This window comes from Fringilla coelebs, assembly GCF_963513975.1.
Source record: "Fringilla coelebs genome assembly, chromosome: 11".
Classification (NCBI taxonomy): Eukaryota; Metazoa; Chordata; class Aves; order Passeriformes; family Fringillidae; genus Fringilla; species Fringilla coelebs.
The window spans coordinates 8,360,632-8,384,488 of NC_140037.1; the positions used below are offsets into that span (position 1 = coordinate 8,360,632).

Below are 23,857 nucleotides of genomic sequence, written 5' to 3' on the forward strand. Positions count from 1 at the left end.
GTGGGAGGAACGAGGCTCTCCTGATCAGGGAGTTCCTGTAATTCCTCACAGACTATGCAGGCAAATCCCAGATTAACCTGACAGGGTGGGAAGAGGATTAGAAGGGCGGTTACAGAAAGCAACAGAGGACACCGGGGGCTTCAGCAAGTGTGTGCTAGGAGGGGACACCCTTCTCACAACCCAAGGGCCGGGGAAGAAGGCTCTGCCCCCAGCACAGAAAGCAAAAGGTCAGCAGGAGCCCTGGAAGACGATGTGTATGTCCAGATAATCAAGAAAGAGGCACCTGAGGAAGACGTGGAGCTCTAGAAGGGTCAGAGTGTGCTGGGGTGAGTGTGATCTGTGAGCAGCCATGGAAGAAACCTACCTGCTGAATGTGGAAGGGGTCAAAAAGAAGATTCTGCATGGAGGCCAAGGGGAGCTGCCAAAGTTGCAGGATGGGAGCAAGGTGAGTGGTCTGGGTTGTTCCTCCAGAGCCCTGGGAGAGGGAGTGGGTCTGACATCCCTGCCCATTATGGTTCACAAGCCCAGCTCCAGGTCTGGGAGGGTGAGAGCCCTCACAACAGGGGTGCAGGAGGGGCTGGTTTGGGCACAGGCAGCCACATTTCTCACCGTGACAGCTGGCAGTGCCCACAGCCTCACCTTGCACTGGGCCTGGGACACCTCCTCCCCCTGGCACCCCTGGAGCTCAGCAGCCCCAGTGGGTCGCTGAAATCTGCCTTTCCTGCCATGTGCCATGCAGGAGTGAGATGTGCCAATGGGTTGTTCCTGGGAGATTCCCCAGCCTCTGATCACTGTGGGTTCTGCCAGGTCCTGGAGCACACCGTGAGAGCTCTCTCTGTAAAGGGGGATCCAAAGGGAGCAGAGAGCTGTAGCCTGGATGGATGTTAAGACGTTTGACCATCTGCTTGCTGTCTCAAGTGGGCAAGAGGCACAATCTCCTGCTGTGGAGGGAGAGCTGCCAGTCAGACCAGCACAGCGCTGGGAGCAGGCTTGACCCCCCAGCTGAGGTCAGGGGGGCTGCCAAGGGGGTCTCACCACTGGGCTCTCTCTGGGCCAGTTCACCTTCCACTTCCAGACGCTGAAGGATGACTTTGAGCGGACGGTGATCGACGACAGCCGGGAAGCTGGCATGCCCATGGAGATCATCGTGGGCAAGATGTTCAAGCTGGAGATCTGGGAGACGCTGCTCAGCTCCATGAGGATTGGGGAGGTGGCAGAGTTCTGGTGCGACCCCATTGTAAGTGAGGGGCCCAGAAATGCCCACTTCCCTCCTTCCTGCAGAGCCAGGACACAGACCCAGAGGTGCTCTGTCCTCTGGTGTAAACACAGCGTGTCACTTGTCCTCAGCACCGGGGGGCTGCCCCAGACAAGGGGGTGCAGCCCCCCCAGGGCTGAGCAGGGCGCTCCCTCCTTGCAGCACACAGGCATGTATGCCCTGGTCTCCAGGGGCATGCGGAGGATCGCGGAGGGACGGGACCCCCTGGAGGGCCAGAAGCACCGCTGTGGCATGGGCAACATGTTTGACTACCACAGCACGGGCTACGAGGACCTGGACGAGCTGCAGCGGACGCCACAGCCTCTCATCTTCATCATGGAGCTGTTCCGGGTAAGGGGATGGCGGGGATGGCTGCCAGAGCGGGAGCAGCGGGGACAGGCTGCTCAGTTCCTCCTGCTCGGGCAGGTGGAGGACCCCTCAGCGTACAAACGTGACACCTGGGCCATGAGCAAGGAGGAGAAGCTGGCAGCAGTGCCCGTGCTGCACAGCGAGGGCAACCGGCTGGTCCTGCGCAGGGAGTTCGCGCAGGCGGCCGCCAAGTACCAGGAGGCTGTCATCTGCCTCAGGAACCTGCAGGCCAAGGTGAGCAGCGCCAACACCCCCATCCCTGCCTGGGTCACACCTCAAAGTGTGCCCTGGGTGCCTGGGAGGGGATGGACACAGCCTTGAGCTGCCCTGGGTTGCCCGTGGGGCAGGAGAAGCCGTGGGAGGACGGCTGGCTGAAGCTGGAGAGCCTGGTGACGCCGCTGGTGCTCAACTACTGCCAGTGCCAGCTGGAGCTCGGCGAGTACTACGAGGTGCTGGAGCACACCACGGAGCTTCTCCAGAAGCACAATGGTACCTGTGCCCTGCATCCCACCCCTGCTGTGCCCATGGCTCCCAGGGACTCCGTGCTCTGAATCCCCCAGCTGCAACAATGCTGTGTCCCTCTGCCTGTGATAGTGGCTGTGTCATCTGGATCCCTCTGACCCAGTTTTCCCCCACCCACCACCATCCTTCCCCTTCCCATGATGATCCCTGCACTCCCTGTGCACAGCCCAGGTCTCCCTGCCCTCCCTACAGGTGTGTACATCCCACACCCCACATGTGCTTCCCCAGGCTCTCCAGCTCCTGTGGCTGGTGGCCCTGAGCTGCAGGACGCCCACTGAGGGCTCTTCTCTCCTGGCAGACAATGCCAAGGCCTATTTCAAGCGGGCAAAGGCCCACGCTGCTGTCTGGAACGAGAGGGAGGCACGGGAGGACTTCCAGCGCGTGGCTCACCTCGACCCCTCCATGGCGGCCGCCGTGAAGAAGGAGCTGAAGCAGCTGGGGGAGAGGATGAGGAAGAAGCACGTGGAGGATCGGAAGCGCTACCGGGGCCTCTTCCAGTCAGGCCAGGGTCTGAAGGGCCAGGAGAGCAGGGAGGGAGGTGATGGGGCACCTCAGGGGGAGGCTGTGGTCCGGGAGAGCCCTGGGCAGGGGGAGCAGGGTGCTGAGACCAAGGTAACAGAACAGTCCAGGGCTCCCCAGGCAGAACAAGGGACTCCCAGGGCTGGGGGTGAAGGGGCTGTGCCAGGAGGAGAAGAAGCCCGGGGAGAGCCTGTGGGAGAAGAGGAGGAAGGGAGGGATCAGACAGCAGTGGGGAAAGAAGAAAACCTGGGCACCTGTGGGGCAAAGCCAGAGAGCCTGGGAACAGAGGAGGAAGAAGAGAAAAAGGAGGAGAGGGAAGGGGAGGGGGAAGAGGAGAAGAAAGAGGAAGAAAAAGAGGAGAGCAAAGAGGTAAAAGTAGAGAGGGGGGCAGAGGAAAAAGATGGAAAATTGGAGAAGGAGGAGAAGGAGGAGGTAGACAAGGAAGAAAAGGAAGACAAAGTGGAAGGGGAAGAGAAGATGGAGAGGAGAGCAGAGAAAGAAGATGAGAAATTAAAAGAGGGTGAAGAAGTAGAGAAGGAAGAAGAAAACAAAGAAACAGAGAGAGAGGAGGAGGCAGTAGTGAAAGGGAAAGAGGAGAAGGACAAAGAGAAAGAGTGTCTACCAGCAAAAATGGAACAGCCTGAAGCAGGACAATGTGGGCCAAGAGGGGAGACAAAGGCAGCAGGGCTACTGCAGGGGTTGGAGCAAGGAGCCGGCAGAGCAGAGGGAGCTGGCACAGGCAGGGAGAGCCAGGCTCAGCCAAAGAGAGCCCCACATCTGGGGCACCCCAGCGAGGGGCTGGGACCAGCTGAGGGAGCCCCAGGGCTGGAGGATGAAACATCTGGGGAGGCTCTGGAGGAGGTGAGCTGCAGGGAGCAGGGAGCAGGCAGTGGACAAGAAAATGCTGGGGAAGGCAACATCCCCCCGGAGAGCTTCACCCCTGGGGAAGGTGAGGAGCTGGGTGGAGGGGCAGAAACACCCCCGTGCCCCTTAGCAGCCAGAGAAGGGGGTGCTGCACCCCTGGAGCAGTGCAGCAAGGAGCAGGGCAGTGACCAGCCCTGGGCAGGGTCAGCTCCCCTGCTCGGGGAACAGCTGCCAGGCCGCTGACAAAGAGGCACAGCACGGGCACCAGGGCTCCTGCGCCCGGAGGGGGAGCCCCGGGGCTGGGGACCGGCCCAGCAGCGACACGGGGACAATGCTGTCCTCACCCTGCACCGCCGGGCACTGCCCTGCCCGACTCACCGGCTCCAGCGCCTTTCAGCTGGGTGCCACCGAGCTCTGCTGGCTGAGAAATAAAAGCTCTTCCCTGGCACCGCGGGCTGGATTTGTTCCTGAGCGTGAGCAGCTTCCCTGAGCACATCCCGCAGCTCCTGCCTTCCCCGAGCCCGTGGCACAGGGATGGGGCAGGTTGTGCTGCTCTCAGAGGGGTGGGCAAGGAGGCTGCATTTCACCCCCCTCAAGCTCCTGGATCTCTCCTGTGTGAGTGTCCCCAGATCTCCCTGCAGTGGCACCAGGTCAGGCCTTTCCCAGCGCTGCCAGCCCTGCCAGGCACGGTGAGAGCCCAGAAATTGTCTGTCCTGGGCAGGCTTCACCATCAGCCAAGTCTGGGCAGGGCAGAGAGCCCCTGGCCCTACGCTGAGCTATTCTTCTCTGAACCCCTTACTGTGCCACAAAGGCACAACAAACACGGGCAGCGCTTGGGGCACCCGGACACCTCTGGGCACTGAAAACCTGATGGAGCTCCAGGGAGAAAGGAGGGAGGGCACTGCCTTGCCCACCCAGCATCCCACTGCTGTCTGCCTCCTGCTGGGGCTGAAGGGTTTCCTCCAGCCAAAGCTCCTGGGGGAATGAGGGACTGTCCCCACACAGCCCCTGTCCCACCCCTCAGCAGCCACATGGCCTGGACAGACCCTGTTGGAAGAGGATGGAGATGGTGGCTGGGGGACACGCCTGTGTCTGGGGGTCCTGGGGCTCTGCTCTCAGCTTCTGCTCTGCCTCCAGTGCTGGGGACAGCCAGGGGGACAGTGCAGGCTGTGTCCCAGCAGCCCTGCAGGAGCAGTGCAGCACGGCACAGCCACGGGGCTGGCTCAGCCCGGACGCACGGAGAGAAGAGGCCAGAGCACTGATCCACGCATCAGTATAAATACAAATTTATTCTCTTTCCAGAGCAGAGATGCCACAAAGCAGTGAGGACAGCAGCACCACAGTACATGGTTACCAGAGCATTAGCCAGCCTGCTCCTCTCCCTGACACATCCTGGCCCCCAAGCACAGCCCAAGCACCAACCTGGCCACCCCTGCTCCCCACAGCTGGCACTGGGGCCAGCAGCTCTGTCCTCATCCTGCCCTTTTTCCTCTTCCAGTGCCCCCCAAGGCTGGATACTCCTGAGCACACCCTCAGGCCAAGCCTCACTCTGCTGCTCCCCATGCTGCTCCCATCCTGCCCCTGGGATAACAGAGGGGTCCAGCTGGGTCTCACAGGCTGGCCCGGGGTCCCTCTCACCCACAGCCTGACACAGCATGCCCAAAGCCACCTAATGCCACCACACTGCCCTCCTGCCACTCAGCTGGCTGGCACAGGGGACAGCAAGGACAGCCACCCACGCTGCTGCCAGCAGACACTGGAGCACTCCATGCTGCACAGCCCTGGCTGTAAGGCTCACCCTGCCTTTTCCTGGGGTGGGCACCGCTCCTCACCTCTGCCAGCAGCCCAGAGCCAAGCCCACAGCCCTGCTCACAACCTCCCCAGACAGTTCAGCACCGCGTCCTGTCCCAGCCAGCAGCACCCGCCCTGGCTGTGTCCTTGCAAGCCCTGTTCAATGGGATGTTCCACCCCAGCGAGCAGCCCTGCCCTGCCCCAAAGGCTCAAACCTCTCATCTCTCCACACCCTGCGGCTCCAGAGCACCGGGGCCGTGTCAGCCCCACTCTGGGTTCCCCTGCAGCACCTGACTCTGCCTCTTTCTCGACATAACACAGCACAAGACAGCCAGCCCGAGGGACCCCTGGGCTCCAGGAGCCACCACCCCTGAGCTGCCCTGCCAGCTGGCACAGCAGCCTCCCTGCACTGCCCCACAGCACCTGCTCCAGCCCCTGGAGGTGCCCTGCCTGTCCTGCTGCCCACCCACCCTTGCATCACACCAAGGTGAACCCAGGGCTGGAGTATGGCTGGAGAAACCCTCCCTGCAGGAGCTGCCAAGCACGGAGCTGGGGCTGTGCAGGACTCTGCCATGGCAAAGGCACAGAGCCCCAGGAAAGCAGGCAGGGTGGAGTACCTGCTGCGGGGGCAGCCCTCGCTGAGCCCCCTCACTGCAGCCCTGCAAGGCAACACCAGCAACAGGGAAGGTGCTGGCTCCCCTGGGAGCAGGAGTTGGGCTGGTCTGAAAGTGAAGGGCAGCTACACTTAAGGTATCAGAGTTTAATAGAGTGAGTCCATGAGAGTATTTAAGTACAGTATATATATATATATATAATATATAGAAATATATGCAAATTAAACAATAAGGCTCTGTTATAAAGACCCTCTCAATATAAGGCTACTAGCTGGGCTGAAGCTCTAACATGGACTCAATCCCTACTCCATAAACCTCACAGACTCTCTCCTGGTGGTACGTGCCTGGCTGGCTGCAGAGCCTTGGGGGGCAGAGTTCAAACCATAAGGCTGGAAGCTGGTCACTGGTATAAAGAGTTATTTTAAAAATTGTGTGGCTCCAGGAGTATTTTGGTGCCCATAGACCTGGAGGCTCCTGGGCAGGGATGAAGAGTGGGATGCTGAGCTCTGCATCCCCCGTGGGTGCCAGGGGAGACTGGCAGTTTTCATGGCTTCAGGTCTTTCTTCTGAACCATCCCACCCAGGCTTGGACACTGTGGCCAGTGACCAAACCAGCCTCCTGGGGAGCCCACAGTCCCACTCCTGCATGACCTATGTTCCCCTGAGATCTTCTGGAGCTGGCAAGCATCCCGCACCACCAGCTCGGAGGGAGTCTGTGTGAGGTCTGCTGCAGCACAGGGAGCATGGCAGGGAGAGAGGGGAGGAAAGCAGCCAGGTAGCTGGTTAGGAAAAGCCTCTGGCTCACAGGAGGTGTTAGATAAGGGAGGTCATACCTGAAAGAGAAATAGACAGGTCAGGAAAATAGGACCCAGAGCCACCTGGTTAGAAGGGAGCTGCTGCAGAGCCAGGAGGATCCTGCTCGGGGGTGGCAGAAAGTTGGCAAGAGTCTGCACAGACAGACCACCAGCTCATGTTAGTGCTGGCACCAAGTAATGGCTCCCTCTGGCAGCCTGGGCCAGAGACCCAGTGCTGCTCCTGCACTGGAGCACAGAGGGAAGGAGCAGAATGACCAACACCAAAACCCACTGAGTGAGTGGAGTGCCATCCACACACACATCCCCCAGTCCCCATCCCTGCTGGGAAGAGCCATCCATGAACAGCCAGGAGAGCCTGCACCATTGCTTCCATCTCACCAGGCTACTGGGGCCTCGACCTCTCCTGCAGAGGGCTCTGACAGGGATGAAGGCAGGAGGGGGCTCAAAGCTGTCACTGCAGGTGGTGCTGGCAGGTCTGTCCATCCTCACAGTGGGGTGCAGGTCCTGAGCAGGGCAGGAGGCTGCCCTGCAGCTCATCACAGAGATCTGTTTGGTCTGTGCTCTTGGCAACTCTCATGGCCTCTCCTTGCAGGTGTGAAGCCTCCTCCTCCTCCTCCTCCTCCTCCTCCTCCTCCTCCTCCATCCCAGGCCACACACCCAGCCCAGCAGCACTGCAGCAGCAAAGCTCTTGGCTGAAGCACTGCAGGTCATCAGCTGTTGCAGGGAAGCTGGGACTGGGGCAGGGCTCTGTAAGGAAAGCCTCCCCTGAGGGAGCAGTAGGAGAGAGAGGAGGATTTCACTCAAGTACCTCGGGAGCTGGGGAAGGCGCTCCGCAGCTTCTCCATGATGTCTTCCAGGCACATGCTGACCTCCTGGGTTTTGGCTTCCACCTCATCTGCAGTGGCAAGGAGGGCAGGTGTGTAGGAAAAGGCTCTCTGGACACACACCTGGCCCCCAGCATCTCTGCAGGATGGCAGGGTGCAGGCAGCTTCCTGCAGCGTGGGAACAAGGGAGCAGGGCCAGAGCTCAGCCCAAGCCCAAAGCTCACCTGCAGTTTCAGTGTCAGGGGTGTTGTGCTCTTTCTCCTTTGCCTGGCTGCCTTCTGACTGATGTGGGGATGAAGCCAAAGAGGAGGCTGCTGAACCATTGCCTTCTGACTCTGCTGGAGGCTGCAGCGAGAACAGTTGTTGTGAGAAGGTTGTCACGTCCTCGGCTTCCCCTTCTCTGCCCATCCCCTTTGTGCCACCGTCCCAGCTCAGCCCACCCCATCCTTGCTCCGAGCACACCTGCAGCAGCAGCTCCCTCAGCCTGTGCAGCTGGGACTCCAGCTGCTTGTTGTGGTCCTCCAGGATCTGCATCCGTGTCTCCAGGCGGCTCTTGTGCTGCCGGAGGATCCGCGCCTCGGCCAGCAGCTCCTCGTTGCGTGGGTCTTGCACCGATTCAGGAGAGCCTGTGGCCAAGGTTGGAGACTCCACCGCCTCATCATGCTGCCATTTCAAACGTCTCAGCTCTCCCTGGAGGATCCTGCAGGACAGTCCAGGTCAGCATCCCCTCAATCCTGCCTCGAGACTGCTGGAAACCCCCAGGAGCTGCAGACCCAGACAAAGCTTGGCCATTTGTGAAGCTTAAGGGCCGGGATGCTGCACTGCTGAGTGGCCTGTGTGTGGTTCTACCCCACACAGGGGTTCACAGATATGCAACCACTTCCCAAGAGGCTGAAAACAAGGGCAGGGAAAGCATCACCTCCTCCTGAGCTGGTGTGCCCTGCCTGGAACCTGACCCTGGTCCACAGCAGCAGCACCACAGTTCATGAGGGGCTCAGGGACAAGAGAGACAGAGTGCCCTGGGCTCACTTAACTCATTTGGGGTGCAGGAGGGAACAGGCTCCGTGGATGTAGGAAGGAATGTTTTGGGGAACAGAGTAATCTCCCTTCCTTGGAGAGCACACCCTCGCTGAGTTTTAGTGCTCAGCTTAGCCACCCTCCAACACTGCCTCTCAGCATCTGCCATCCCCAGCTCCAGAGCCAGCAGCATCCCCTGCCTCCACTCTGAGCTCTGCAAGGCTTCCCCAGTCCCTTCCCCCTCTCAGGCCATGACCCCACTTTCAGAGCTGCCCATGTCTCTACCTGTTTTCATCCTCCAGGTGGGCCAGGACTCTCTCCAGCTCTCCCTTGTCATCCATGCTGAGGCTTGCTGGGCCCTGCTGGCTGCCCCCAGGCTCTCTGTCCGTGATGGGGCTGGAATGGCGCAGCAGGTACTGGTCCTCATCCCTGTTCCAGCAGGGGAGAAACACCTCCTTAGGAAAATCAGGGGATGTGTGTGCCCTTGGGGAGGGACAGCATGCAGGGAGGCAGTTTCACAGGGGAGCTCCTGGCTGCTCCAGGCCTAGAGCTCAGAAGGGGCTCAGCATCCCTGATGTTTGTTGTTGGGGGATTGTGGTGTTTGTGAGGGTCTCCAGGATGAGGTGAGAGAGGAGAATTTGACTCCATGTTCTCAGAAGGCTGATTATTCTATTCTATTCTATTCTATTCTATTCTATTCTATTCTATTCTATTCTATTCTATTCTATTCTATTCTATCCTATCATATTAATGCTATACTAAAACTATACTAAGGAAATGGAGAAAAGAACACATCAGAGGGCTTAGCAAGAATGATAAGGAAAGCTCATGACTGACTCCTCAGTCCAACACAGCTAGACTGTGATTAGTCATTAATTAAAAACAATTCACGTGTTTAGATAAACAATCTCCAAACCACATTACAAAGCAACAAAACATTAAAAAATTGAGGCTTCTCCTCTTCCTAGGAGAAGAAATCCTAGCAAAGAGATTTTTCAGAGAAGATCATAGTAACAGGGGTGCCCAAGAGCCTCTCACTCAATGGGACTGGGGAGGAAAGCATTTCTGTTCCCTGGCTAGGCATGGGTAGAGCCACAGGAGCCCTGACCCATTGGGAGGTGAGGAGAAGGGAAAGGGGAACTCACAGGCTGTCATCAGGGGACAGGCTGTCACTGAAGAAGGAACAGTTCTGGCTTTCCATCTCTGCAAGCCTGGAGGGAAGAGAAAAAAGGTTGAGATGTGGTCAGAGACACCCTAAATGTCTGCTCAGCCACTTGCAGCAGACCCTGCAGGACCCCTCTCTGCAGGGTCTCCCACCTGGCCTGCAGCAACCTGTCCTTCTGCACAGGCTCTGGAGAGTTTTGCCTTTTTAAAAACCAAAATACACTGCTGCTCTGGGTGTAAGTCTCTAGGATAAAGAGCTGCTGCTCTGCAGTTGGCTCAGCCTCCTCTCTCACCAGCAAAGGAAAGGGATGTAAGAATTCCAGTTCTAGCCTAGGACCTGAGCTACAAGAAGAGGCTTGGATACACCCTGGATACATCAGAGGCACCACAAACCACAGGGCAACAGCAGTGGGAAGCTGGCAAACAGCTCTGGTGAGAACACAGAGCAGAGCAGCTGAGGGATGGGCTGCTGAGAACCCACCCAGCAGCTCCTCCTGGGCAGAGCAGGCAGCACAGGGAGGCTGCTGCATGGCTGAAACATCTGCTGCCAAATGCATGGTCTTTGCTGCCAATTCACACAGCACCAGCCACGTCCCAGCAGGTTTGCCTGGCTGTGCTGGGGCAGGTGGAGGGGTCTGTGACCATCTGCGTGCCCCAAAGCCCCCCCACACCCACCAGGGCCATGCTCTGTGCCCCAGCAGGACAGCAGAGCCCAGAGGGGGTACCTGCTGGCAAAGTGCTCGATCCTGGAGTGTGTGTCAGCGTGTGGTAACATCGGGGAGGAGGCTGGGCTGCAAGAGATGCACACTGGTCAGCAGGCTTGGCACAGACTGAGCCCTCCTGGCTGGGAAGAGCCAGGGACGGGCTGGACAGAGAGATTGAAATCTCTGTTCCCTCAAGAACAAGGTGGCATATCACCCCCAGAGCAAGTGCTCCTCCAGCCCTCCCCCAGGAGCCCTGCATGGGCTGGGGTGCTCTTTCCATCCACAGGAGCCATTCTGGGCCAGAGACACGAGCCAGGGCCAGGCAACTCACGTCTCAGAGCAGTCAGCCTCGAGCACAGACTGCACGGGCAGGTAACCTCTCTGTGGGTGCTTGCTGAAGTACTGCTTGGACCTAAACTTGTTCTTCAGTGTCGTGGCAAAGTCCCTCATGTTCTCACTGGATGTGGTCTGCAGAGACACAAACGTGACACAGGTGCCTGTTTAATGAAAAGGGGGGACCACAGCTCAGCACCCACAATGGGATATCACCCCAGGCTGGGCACGAGCTCCATGGGGGAAGAGGCAGATGAACCTGAGGAAGCAAGGAGGGCACACAGCAGCTCTGTGAGCCCGTCATGGGGCCTGGCACAGGCCAAGCTGGGCTCTGGGGGCCGTGCATCCTGTTCAGCACGAGGCCCAGGACAGGGACACAGGCAGCCTCCAGCATCAGAGGGTTCAAAACTACACAAGGGATCCACTTGTGGGGCTGCACCAGCCTAAACATCACAAGGCTGCTGCCATGGTGGGCCCTGCTCTGTGCCAGGGCGCTCCCAGCCCAGCCCAGCTCCTTACTGGGGTGTAGTACTCCATGATGGGGTAGTGCAGCTTGTTGCCCTTGCTGGCTCGCCCTGTGAGGAAGCAGGTCTGGCAGATATCCACGTTGAACTGCTTCAGGCTCCGATACCTGGAGAGGTCAAGAGGCCATAGGGAAGCACTGGAAGTCTTCAAAACACGTTTAAAGCCCAAGAAGAGGTCAGTGTGGGGGACAGAGGTGGCCTGTGTAGCTCTAACACCCCAGTGAACCACAGTGCTGATGGCTGAAGTCCCCAGGAAAGCAATCCTTAGCTGGCACCTGCTCTGCCCTGCCAGGAACACTGCTGGCTGCAGAGCTGCAGCTGCCCCAAGAGCACAGAGCAACTCAGCTCTGTCCTGCAGGACAGCACACACTGCCCCTGGGGCCAGGGTCCCGTTCCACAGCCCTTACCTGAACCCCTTGATGGGGCACTGCCGGCACACAGAGCACTTGGTCTGGTGCTTCACCTGCTCGGCCATGGTGACCCGGTGCAGCACCGCCAGCCACACCATGGACTGTGGCTCCAGGTTGGCCCACTCCAGGAACTGGGACACCTCAATGGCAGACTTCCCATTGCTCTGGGGACGGAGAGGAAGGGGCTGCTCAGAGCTGGGACCCGGCTGCCGTGGGGTGCGGGTCCCCTGCCACCTCGGGAGCCTGTCCCCAGCAGGGAGAGGGCCAGGGCCACCACCCCGCACTCACAAAGCGGAAGCAGCTGCGGATGCTGGGCTCCACGTTGCTGCCCCCAAACGCTGCCACCTCCCCCAGCTGGCGAGGGACCTGGATGGCCTCGTGGAGCAGGACTCCGAGGTGGCGCTGGTCACACAGGCCCCCGGCGTTGGCCACTTGGCTGAAGAGATCTGCGGGCACACAGACACGGCTGAGAGCACAGCAGGCACAGGGCACACCAGGGACTCCACTGCCCACCCCAACACAGACACAGCTGAGAGCCCAGCAGGCACGGGGAGCAGGGCACACCAGGGACCCCACTGCCCACCCCAGCACAGACACAGCTGAGAGCACAGCAGGCACGGGGAACAGGGCACACCAGGGACCCCACTGCCCACCCCAGCACAGACACACAGCTGGGAGCCCAGCAGGCACAGGGCACACCAGGGAACCCCACTGCCCACCCCAGCACAGAGCTCAAATACAAAGAAAAGCCTGAGCTATGATTAAATAACTTTTATCAGTGTCTTTCCAGCTCCTAATAACCAGTTTAGTATCTTCTTCAGACAGGGGTTACATACATCACCTATTAAACAGCACCAGCTAGCCTGTCCTCTATGAATCAGCCTAAATCCTTCATTTAACCCCTTGGTGCTCCCTATGCTACACAAGATTCCCCTCCACAATATTCCATGGTTAAAATGCAGAGAGGAAAGCAATTTGCCAGAAACCTACTTCCCCCCAGCTATGCACCCCCTGGTATTTTCCTTCTGGAAAGCATTGGATAACTTTCCTGTGCCCTCTCTGCACTGCTCCTCACAGTGCCAAGCAAGCAAGATCACTGCAGCACCAGTCAGTCTACAAAAACACCTCCTAATTTTGGTGGCGTAGGCCTAGGGAGGGAGGGAGAGGTGATGATGCAAGCAGCTTAGTCACTGCAGGAAAGCTGCTGCTTTGCTCTTCCTGGGCAAAGAAGGCCTGAGGCAGGAAACAAAACCACTCCTGTCTTCCCGAGGTGAATTCACACCAGGTTCTAGGGGAGGCAGACAAGGGACTCACACTGGAACTTCTCCTTGACCTCTGTCCCGCACAGACACGCGATGCCCGTCTTGAAGGAGAGAGCTCTCATCTTCCCACTGCGGCCACTGCAGGACAAGAGAGTGCACAGGCTGGCAAATGCTCCAGAGGGTTTTTTTTGGCAGGGGGGTGGGGGGTCATCAAGGCAAGCACACACCAGGCAGCCTCCCTCACTGGCTGCCAGAACCCTTGTGCAGCACTGCCAGCTGGAAGAGCAGCATGGGGGTGTTGTATTTGCAGGGACCCTCGTGGCAGGGAGGAATGATGACTCTGACTCCATGTTCTCAGAAGGCTAATTTATTATTTTATGATACTATATTGTATTAAAGAATACTATACTATACTAAAGAATACAGAAAGGATACTTACAGAAGGCTAAAAAGATAATAATGAAAACTCCTGACTCTCTCCAGAGCCCTGACACAGCTTGGCCCTGACTGCCCAAAGAGTGAAAACACTCACACCAGAAACCAATGAAACAATCACCTGAGGGTAAACAATCTCTAAACACACTCCAGAGGAGCAAAACACAGGAGAAGCAAATGAGATAATTACTGTTTTCTTTTTTTCTCTGAGGCATCTCAGCTTCCCAGGAGAAAAATCTTGAGCAAAGGGATTTTTCAGAGACTGTAAAAGCCACACGGGGGTTTCCTCCCAGGCAGCTCGGGGACAGGAGGGACAGGTACCTGTCAAAGACGTTCAGCAGCCAGTTGAGGCTCATGTCCACGCAGAGGGGCACGTTGACCAGGATGCCCCGCTCCTCCTCCAGGCGCTCGTAGAGCGCGGTCAGGCAGTGGATCACCTCCACCACGTCCATCGCCCGCTCGCTGGGCTGCAGGTCGTGCTCGTTGAAGATTTCCAGAGCCGTGCCCAGGGTGACCATGTCCACTGCACAGAGAGCACAGAGGGAAAGAGGGGAAATGAGAGAGGTGAGAAGCCAGAGTAGAGAGATGCAGTCCTGCCCTAACCTGGGGCAGTGTTAGCCCCGCTGTGTTGGGAAAGATGGTGGAAAGGATGGGTGCAGCTCCTACAATTTCTCTCTTGCCTGTAAACTTCTCCTCAAATACCACATCTCCACCTCGAGCCACCATTCTCTGTGACCCCTCTTCCTCATTTCTGTGTCCAGTCATGGCCATGAAAGTGGCCCCCATGGAAGGCTCTGTGCAGAGCCCAGTGCTGGCATCTCTGCATGGGCCAGGTCCCTGTGGGAGGTGAGGGGGCACAGACCCACACAGACCCTACAAGCCACTGCCCAGAGATGGATCAGTCCTGTCTCCAGCTCTGATAGGGTAAGGCAATTAAGGCACAAATCCAAAACAGGGCCAGGACAGTGTGAGCTGCCCTGCTTTCAGATTTCTATGGCTGCAGGTTGTACGTGCTACTGTGTTAGCAACCAGCAATATTTCTTTCCTGAAAGTCTTTCCATCTTTGAGACCTTTTTATATTCACAGTACCCAGAGGACTGTGTGCCTTTTCCACACTGTAACTTTACTCTGTGGATAAATCCTCCCTTCTCCTGTCAAAGCTGCTACACTTGCACTGGGAAGCCCCAGTTTCCATGCCAGGGAGTATCACTCCTGCCCACCCTCGTGTCCACACTGCCCACGACTGCATATGGCTCTGATCTATCCCTCACTGCCTCTTTCCTACACAGCCACTCCACCAAACTTCTCATGATGGGAAAGCTGCTTTGGCAATCTCCTTGCCCTTTTCTCAAGTATATCTTGAATAAAGAGCACTTATCCAAGTCACTTCTGGAGTGGAAAGAAGGCGACCGTGCAGCACGTGAGATGCAAAAGATGCACAACCAAAGATGCACAAATAGCACACAGGAGACTTCTCCTTTGCTTTTCATCCTTGTTTCCCCTCCACACCTTGCCTGCTGCTGCATGGACACCTTAACAAGGTGGCAAAAACTTCCTTCCATTTGCATTACATCATCCCTGAATGTCCCTGGGTACAGGACAGCCTGATCACCACAGTGTTATGAAAATACTCCACAGCCAGGGTTTGACTCCCTTGAGAACCCAAACTCCTCTTCCCCTGACTCACTGCCTCCTTCCAGCCCTTTCACAGGATGCCAAGGAGTGCAGGTCTGCCTGGCTGGACCTCCTCCCCTCATGAACAATTAATTCAGGAGGAGGAGCTCCCTCATCCTGCTGCTGCTTAATTTTGACAGAGCCTTAAGTGAGAGGCTTCGTCAAAAGCTCTGAGCAGTCAAGGATACCAGTTCCACCATAAACTCCTCAGCAGTTTCCAGGGAGCAGCTACCTCTTAGAGAGATGTTTGAACTCCTGTTGTATCATGTTCACCTGGCCATGAATCCTCCAGTTTTCACCAAGAGTGCAGAAGTGAGCTTTATTGGCTCCCTTCCTCCTCTTTAAGCAGTGAAACCCCCTCTGTCCCTGCTTTCATCTCTCAGTTATACCCACACTTTCTCCGTGCCCCTTTGGAGCTGCTTGGTGAGCTCCTGACTGATCCCACAGCTTTGTAACCCTGAGCTGGACCACTTTGTTCTCACATCCTCACATCCCTTTGGACAGCACCTGCCCTTGGGTCATCTCCACCCCGAGCTGTAAGAAAGGCGCTGACACAGCCTGCTGCATTTGCTCAGCTTCCCAGGCTGATCTTCCAGGTTTCTCGCCTCAGCTACCCATCCCCTGGTGCCTCCTGCCTTTGATGTGCTGATAAAAGCTTGTGTTGGTTTAAGCCTTCCCTGAGGGAGAGGCAGCAGGAGGGGAGCCCTTCCCACACTCACATCTCAGGGCTTTCTGCACCCGCCGCAGCTTCATGGCCGTCCGGTACGCCGAGAACTTGATGTTGTTCAAATCCGCTGCAGCCAGACAGGAAAACAAGAATAAAAGCACAGCACAACACCCTCATCTCCAGGGCAGGAAGCAGCAGCTGCAGCTCTCAGAGCCCAGCAGAGCACGTGCAGGACAGCGAGGAGCAGAGCGTGGCAGGCGTCACACCCCACTGCTTTGGGGGACCCTGTGGCACAGAGGGGAGCAGCTGGCCTGGGGGGATCCCACATGCACCCCACGCTGCAAAAAGGCAAGCACTGCTCAGATGGTTCTGGGGCAGGCTCCTTACCCAGCGTCTGGTACAACTCTGTCATCTTGGGGTGGTCCCAGCACGTCGTCTGGGCCTGGTGGCTGGAAGTAAAATAGATGGAGAACAAGAGTCACTGTGGTAACCAGAAGTTGCAGTGTGAGATTAAAAAAGGGACCTGGCCAGTGCTGGGAGCAAATGTTTCAGTGCCTGCAGACACTGCTGTATCCCCCTGAGCACACTTCCCAGCCACAGCAGCATGAAGGATGCCCACAGCAGGGTATCCCCACTTGCTGCCAGTTCTCTCCTTCCAGCTGGGGTTTCCCCTCATCCTGGGCATCCCAGCAGGCAGGGAAAGCCTGGATCTGCCAGGCAGAGGAAGCTGTGCCTCACTGGAGGTGAGTTCTCCCTCCAGTCTGCCCCCTCAATTCCTGATCCCTCCAGGCCAGAGGAGACCTCGGGCTGTGTCTGGGAACACACTCACTTGATGTAGTATGGCACTTTGTTGGGGGAAATGGCTCGCTCCCAGGGGACCTGGACAGAGGCTGCAAGGAGAGAAACACGTGTCAGATCAACACCAAATGCTCCTCTAAGCTGCTGCTGTTTCTGATGCCAGCCCTGGCACAGCAGGACTGTGCCAACAGGTGGGTGCCTCTGAAAAGGCTGCGTCCTCCCAAATCACCAGCTGGAGGTGGTGGCGCAGGCAAGGGGATGCTGCCTATAAAAAAAGCTCAAGACTGCTGGTCTTGTTAGAGACATCTTGCCTCTGGAGCCAGGGGCTTTTTATCTGGCTGAGCTCAGAACTCAGGAAGAAATATTTCCTGATGTTTTTGATGATGCCCAAGGCAACCTTGGGGTGACCAGTGGGCAGAGCTCACAGCAGATGGGATTTGGGCACACAGACACAGCACTGCCTGTTATGACCAGGCTCAGACACCCAAGCATCTGTTGTTCCTGCTCTCTGTGGCAGCTGCAGTATCTCAGGAAGATGAGGATTCATCCCATACCAGCTGCCTGCCACCCTGTGTTATATAGAGGATGGAAGCCATGGCATGACCCTCGGTTATTTTCCTTTTTCACAGAAAGTGTATCAATTCCAGCAGCTGGAAAAGTCATTCTTCCTTTCAGGTAGGAGCGTGCAGTGTGCAGAGAAGCACAGGCCAATGAATCCCACTGACATCCAGAGACTCTGCAGGGCTCAGCATTTCCAAGGACAGACCCCAGACTCTGGAGCACAACCTGCCTGCCCAGCCTTTGCAGGAGAGCTGTCAGCCAACAGCTCTGATCTGTAAAAACAGCATCCCTCTGCCTCGCCACATGAATGAAATCCTCCTGAAAAGGCACATTTTTAGCCTCCAAATAACTAACATGGGATATGAGGGACTGCCTTTTCCTGCCATCTGTTGTCTTGCTCTGAGGCTGACACAGTCCCAGTTGTCCCCTGGGAGCTGCTGCTGCGAGTGTCACAGCTCTGTGCTCTGAAGGGAAACCACGCTCACATCCCACCCTCGGTCCTACAAGGTGAGACAGCACAATGCCAGCTTTGGAGATGCCTCCTGCTCTGGTCTCACAAGGTGAGGCAGCACAATGCCAGCTTTGGAGACACCTCCTGCTTTGGTCTCACAAGGTGAGGCAGCACAATGCCAGCTTTGGAGACACCTCCTGCTTTGGTCTCACAAGGTGAGACAGCACAATGCCAGCTTTGGAGATGTCTCCTGCTCTGGTCCCACAAGGTGAGGCAGCACAATGCCAGCAGGAGATGTCTCCTGCTCTGGTCCCACAGGGTGAGGCAGCACAATGCCAGCTTTGGAGATGTCTCCTGCTTCGGCTCCCGTGCACCAGGCACCAGCCCAGGCACTTTTCCAGCCTCATGCAGGGCTCTGGGCTCAGCAGCAGGACTTTTCACCCTGTTTTCCTGTGCCACAGCCCAGGCTGCTCTGCAGAGGCAAGCTCATGGCAGAAGCCAGGGGACCACTCACGTACAGGAGAGGAAGTGCTGGGAGCCTGGTCCGAAGTCCCGGTGGGCATCTTGGAGCTGCTTCAGGCGTTCGTTTATGGAGGCCTGGAGAATTGAAAAATAATTCACTGCCAGTCCAACAGGCATTTTGGATTCAGGAAGGCTTGTGGGTGGACTCAACATGCCCCAGCATACAGATGCCCTTCCTTCCTCTCCTATCTTGGTGTTTGTGTCCTCCTCCAGCCTGCTAAACCCTCTACACCTGCTCCTGCTGGGGCAGCACAGCCACATCTCCAGCTCACCTGCATCCATACCCTCACAGACATCAAAGCAGTCACAGCTGGTACTGACCCCCTCCAACACCACATCCTGATTCTCCCTTTGCTCCTCACGCTGCCTTTTCCTGACCAAGATCTCTGCAGATTTACCAGACTCTTTCCTCACACGGAACCGACGCTCTTCTCTTCCAGGAGCACCAGCTATAACACCCTGCTGTGCCAAACCTCACTTCATCATCCTTGAAGGATGTCAGCAATGACAGCCCATCCCAGCATCCTCCTGCCCATGGTTTATTTGCAGTGCTTGCTCCTGACTCCCTCCCACCTGCAGCTGTTTCCAGCGGGTGTTGATCTGCTCCAGGGTGCGGGAATTCTCCATGCACAGGTGGACATCTGAGATGGCGAGCTGGTGTGCAAGATCATTGACCACTTTCACCCCATCCTTCATGGGGGAGAGCTCCTCTTTGAACAGCTGGAGTCCAGTGGGGATGGGGATGCAGGCACAGAGCAGGGGAAGAAGGAAAAGAAGCAGATGAGTAGCCAGGACTTGGATCTGATTCCTTTGCTACACGCTAGGGAGGGTGGGCCAGTGACTGCCAAGCCACTGCTGACTAACCCTCCCACAGGGTACCTTAGCAGGGGAAAAAATACCCAACCAAGCTAACTAGGCTGTAGATTACTCCTGACAAATGAAATAGGGGCTGCAGAATCCTCCTGATAAATGAAATGGGGGGACTGCAGATTACTCCTGATAAACGAAATGGGGGGCTGCAGATTACTCCTGATAAATGAAATGGGGGCTGCAGATTACTCCTGATAAATTCAGTGGGGGGCTGTAGATTATTCCTGATAAATTCAGCAGGGACAATGACTCAATTATGCTGAGCCACTGTACCTGTGTAAAGCCTGTGACATGACAAGGTACTCAGCATGGCCAGTTGCTCAGGACACTGCTGGCCAACACCTCCCTCAGAAAGCAGGGGGGCTGTGGGAAGGAGGCCTTGGCCCTGGGGTCCCAGGTAACGAGGCTGCCTTGTGCTGAGCAGTCCATGGGAGCAGCTCAGCCAAGGCTGGAGCCTGCGCAGAGCCAGAAGTACCTTGGTGGACTGGATGTGCTCGGGCAAGGAGTCGATGAAGAGGTCCCCGATGGGCTCCCAGGTCTCCCGCACGCTCTCAGCCTGGTCCAGGGTGGTGCTGAGCTCTTCCATGGCCCCTTTGATCTCCAGCAGCTGCTCCAGGGTGCGCTCGATGTGGCGGTGCTGGTCCACGCAGCGGGCTGTGAGCTTCTCCCAGAGCTCGCTGGCCACGTTGGCCTGCTTCCACACAAAGCGGCTGATGTTCTGGATGCGGTGCCGGGGAGACACATCTGGGAGGGCAGAGCAGGGCAGGAACAGGGAGCCAAAGTGAGAGCCCAAGCCAGAGGAGAGAGGGGCAAGGGGTGGAGGGAGGGCAGGGAAACTGGAGATAAATTAATCTAGGGGAAACTGGGAAAAGGGAAGGAAAGCAAAGTTATAATAGTATCCATCTCTGCACCAGCTCCTCTAGGTATCCAGCCTCTCCAGCCTCACAGGGTCTGTGCTGCCTTTTAAAAAGCTACCCCAGAGCACACCTGGTGCTGCCTCATGAGGTGCTCCCATCATGGACTGCACCAGGAGCCTCTGCCTTTTCCTGTGCCAGTCTGACCCTTGGCCAAAGGACTGGGCACAGCCAGCACTGTGGGGCAGAGCACTGCTGTGATGCTTTGTGCCACGGCAGCCACCTCCACTCCACCCTCTCCAGGCCAGCCCAGGAGGAGCTGTGAAACCAGAGAACAAAGAGGGGGCAGCTCCACAGACCTTTGCTTTCCAAAGTTGGTTCTTCTAACTCCTCAAATGGGTGCTGGGAAAGGAAAGCCTGTGCTGACTCCAGGACAGAGTAAATGTATGGCCCCCGAGACTTCACTTCTTCCATGAAAGCCTGGAGAGTAGAGCACAGAGATGAGACAGCAGGCTGAGCCAGAAACTGTGCCCTGGCTGCCCCCTTGCCAAATGCTGCAGTGATTTATTCACCCCAAGGCCCAAACTTCCCTGGAGGCACAGAGAGAAGTCAGCGTTAAGAGAAATATTTTTGCAGTCCAGGAAAGGAATGACCACCTGGCAGAAGGTGGCTCCTGCAGAGGTTTGGCCTGCAGCTTTGCTGGAGTGGGGAGGCAGAACAGCGAGCCCAGAATGGTGTGTTGAGCCAGGGCTGCACAAGAGGAGCTGTTTTATTTATGGTGCTTTCAGGGGCACTGCTTGGAGATGCTCTTCACTCATGCAGGGAGAGCATGGCCACACTAATAATCCTTCCAGCAGCTGCTCAGCAACAGGTCCAGCTGCTGCAGGAGCCAGGAGAGGAACAGCAGGATGCCCCAAAGCAGCACATCTGCCAGGGAAGACTTCAGAGGCACACTGGTCTAGTGTGTCCTCTCCTCCCCTCCACTGCAGCTCCCACACCAGTGCTGTCTGCTGGATGGGCTGTTTGGGCACCAGGGAAGCTCCAGCAAGGACCAGGGAGAGCAGCAGTAAACACCTTAATTTTGTTTTCAAGGTACAAACAACCAAAGCCCAACACCACTGGCAGTGAGAAGAACATGCTGTGAACTTGGGAGCAGGAGACTCTGATCTGCCTGGGTGTACCCCAGTTTCAGGTATGAATGATAACGTGCTCCTGCAGGCATCACTCATGTCCCAGCCACAGGACTGGCCCTAGACCATCCTTCTCAGGCTGCAGGATCCCAAAAGCAGAGGCCAGGGAGAGGCAGGACATAGGGAAGCCACTGCAAAGGACAGGCTTCATCCCCAGCTGCAGGTGACTCGAGGCTGTAACGTGGGTTTGCTGCCTAAAACCAGCTGGGCTCTGCCTTTTCTCAGAGCAGAGATGGAGACCCTCAGGGACAGGCAGGGCTGTGCCCAGCCCTCAGGGCAGGAGCAGGGGAGGAGCAGGAACGCACCGCGTGTGTCTCCTTCTCCTGCTGCACCAGGAGAACATCGCCCCGCAGGGGCAGCTGCGCCGACAGCTCCTCATCCTTCTGCCCCAGCCAGTCAATGATCTCCTGCAGAGGCACCTGCAGCTTCCCACTGTGGTCAGAGAAGGCCTCCAGCCGAGCCCTGGCAGGAGAGCGAGGACAGTGAGATGACAGACGGACAGGAGAGGAGCAGAAGCACAGCACCATGACGGGGTGCTGACCCCCAGGACCTCCTCAGGCACTGGCAGCCCACCTTAGCACGGGCTGTGCACGACCCCCAGCCAGCAGAGAGCCTACACTGCCAGGTGGGGTGAGGCACAGAGGCGCTGGGAGAAGGAACTGGAGCCATTCCTCACCCTGGAGCCCAGAGTAGAGGACAGTCATTCTGTTTGTGCCTGTGGGTCAGAACTGCTCTGGCTAGCAAAGGGGGCTTGGAATGGCATTTACATGTCTGGGCAGCTTCCAGGAGCCTTGGATTAAGGCAGGAGACAATTAACACGCCCCAGTTAAGCGCTCTGTCATGCTGGCTGTGGAGATGCAAACTCTGACAGTCTGGAAGGCATGTTCCCCTCGTGCAGTGGAGAGGGCTCCCAGCGAAGGGATGGGCACAGAGGAGGTGCAGGCAAAGCCATGGGGCAAAAAGAGACAGCTGCAGAGGTGGCAGAGGATAGAGAGAGCAGCAGATAGGGAAGCAAGCAGGAGGGAAGGAGGGGAGGGAGGAGAGCTTGGGATGGGTAGAAATGGAGGAGATGCTTTCCAGCCAAAGGAGATTCAAAAGCCTGTGGACCAGAGGGGGAGCTGAGCCAAGGTCACTGTGAATTCATGTGGCTCATCAAGCAAAAAAGTTCAAAAACCTCCTGACAGTCACAAGCAGCAGGCAAGGCTGGAAGGCCAGGCCAGCCTGCAGCTTGCTCCAGGCAGGACTCTTACCGAAGGCTGTGGGATTTTTTTTTTATCTCGTTCCAGCAAAGATTCATCTCCAGAGGGGCCTGGGGCCCGGCAGCACTGCTGGGAGCCCGGGGGGTTACACACGAGGGTCCTGCACCATCCTGTGAGGCTTCAACCTGGGCAAAAACAGAACCACACTGTGTCCAGATACTGGTGCTTTGGGAACTGGGTGGGTGCATTGCCTGGAGACACCCACCCAACTCTGCCCTAACCCTGACTGGTTTTTCGACTCTCAAGGGGGCTGCCCTGTTCCTTAAGTGGTCCCTTAGCAGCTCCCAAGAAACTCCTGGCTGTCTCTGCAAGAAGGATGCAGTGCCAGCTCCAGCAGCACTCAGAGCAAAGGTTGAAGGGAGGGTTTACTGCACATCTCCTTTCTCCTCAGCTATCCAGCAATGAGCTTATCTTGCTGAGAGCTGTTAAGCCAGAGCTGGTCCTTATGTGTCACAGCGCCTGCAGGGCTAATGATGATTTTTCCCATGTTACACAGAGCTGCTGTGCTTCAAGAGGAGGCTGATCCTGCTGTTCCTAGGGACCAAGGGGATCTGCCAACATCCTTTATGCCATCCCCAATGCTGGCACTTGCCACCTGCTCCTCTGCAGAGGCTCCAGGATATTCCCTGCCTGCATGGCAAATCTGAGAAGCCACTTCTCCTCCACAGATGCTGCTTCTCCTCCGCAGCTCTCCAGAATGAGCAGCCGTGGGAAGGGTGCTGCAAAAGGCCACGGAGAGAAGACAGCAAAAGCTAACCCAGCCAGGCAAGGGAAGCACACCCAGCTGGAAAAACTGGGTTCTGATCCCTGGACAACAAATCCTTGTTGGAATCCTCTCCTGAGCCTTTAGCACTGTACCATGCCCCTGCTGACAACACGCTCTGCCGCACGTGCTGGTGACAGCAACACACAGCATCAAAAGCCCCTCACACAGGACTCAGTGAGGGAGAGGGGATTTTCTCTCCAAAAAACAGTTTGTAAAGCAAAAACACACGGACACTTTCCCATAAGTGAGACATCAATGAGCTGTGTTGGAGAAATGGCAGCATTTCGATCGAGCGCTGCTTTGATATTAGAGCTCGCTTGAGATAATTATCCCCAGGTGCTTAATCAACCATAATTAAATGTGTTAGTACTTTCTAAACAGCATACAACAGGCCAGATAAGGGCAGCTGCCTTGGGGGAAAAACAGCAGCTCTTGCAAGGGGAATGTGTACATACTTGTCACTTGTGCTGTCCAAGGGCTCGTGGAGGTGTCTGGAGAAGCGATGCAGCCAAGCCCAGGGAAACAACAGGCAGGAGAAAACAACCAGACAAGGAATTTGGCTGCACAGCTAAAAATACCCCCTCCACACCAGTTCTCAGAGAAAAATCAAATGATCGCCAAGACTGGTGCTAAGTTTGATTCATCTAAAAACATCCAACAGGCTGTTCTCTGCCTCCCCATCCTGCCACTCCAGAAACACCACGAAAACAGAGAAAACCATCACCCACAGAGTTCACAGGATTCTTGGGGCCACGGATAATGATCCACTGAAGCTAAAACTGCTGCTGGCACGTAGAAAAACCAATACTCTGCATGTGCAGGTG

The 23,857-nt window shown here is 56.8% G+C and overlaps 2 protein-coding genes across 2 annotated transcripts; one reads left to right on the plus strand and one right to left on the minus strand.

Moving 5' to 3' along the window:
• Positions 1-349: 349 nt before the first annotated feature.
• On the plus strand, positions 350-3,772 carry LOC311157904 (aryl-hydrocarbon-interacting protein-like 1; the record flags this gene model as incomplete). The annotated part of the gene is made up of 7 exons (XM_084212954.1): positions 350-445; positions 1,058-1,237; positions 1,418-1,606; positions 1,682-1,858; positions 1,972-2,113; positions 2,445-3,034; positions 3,305-3,772. The coding sequence occupies 7 exons, from the start codon at positions 350-352 to the stop codon at positions 3,770-3,772; spliced, it is 1,842 nt and encodes a 613-aa protein (XP_084069080.1).
• Positions 3,773-7,548: 3,776 nt separating this feature from the next.
• DRP2 (dystrophin related protein 2) lies at positions 7,549-22,320 on the minus strand (the record flags this gene model as incomplete). The annotated part of the gene is made up of 21 exons (XM_084213068.1): positions 22,259-22,320; positions 21,314-21,470; positions 20,178-20,298; positions 19,440-19,708; positions 18,668-18,814; positions 18,091-18,169; positions 16,592-16,652; positions 16,150-16,211; positions 15,815-15,889; positions 13,743-13,944; positions 13,039-13,124; positions 12,013-12,170; positions 11,722-11,888; positions 11,310-11,421; positions 10,789-10,925; positions 10,479-10,544; positions 9,735-9,800; positions 8,875-9,018; positions 8,035-8,272; positions 7,797-7,917; positions 7,549-7,643 (listed from the first exon to the last, which is right to left on the minus strand). The coding sequence occupies exons 1-21, from the start codon at positions 22,303-22,305 to the stop codon at positions 7,549-7,551; spliced, it is 2,610 nt and encodes an 869-aa protein (XP_084069194.1). The 5' UTR covers positions 22,306-22,320.
• Between the last annotated feature and the right edge of the window lie 1,537 nt (positions 22,321-23,857).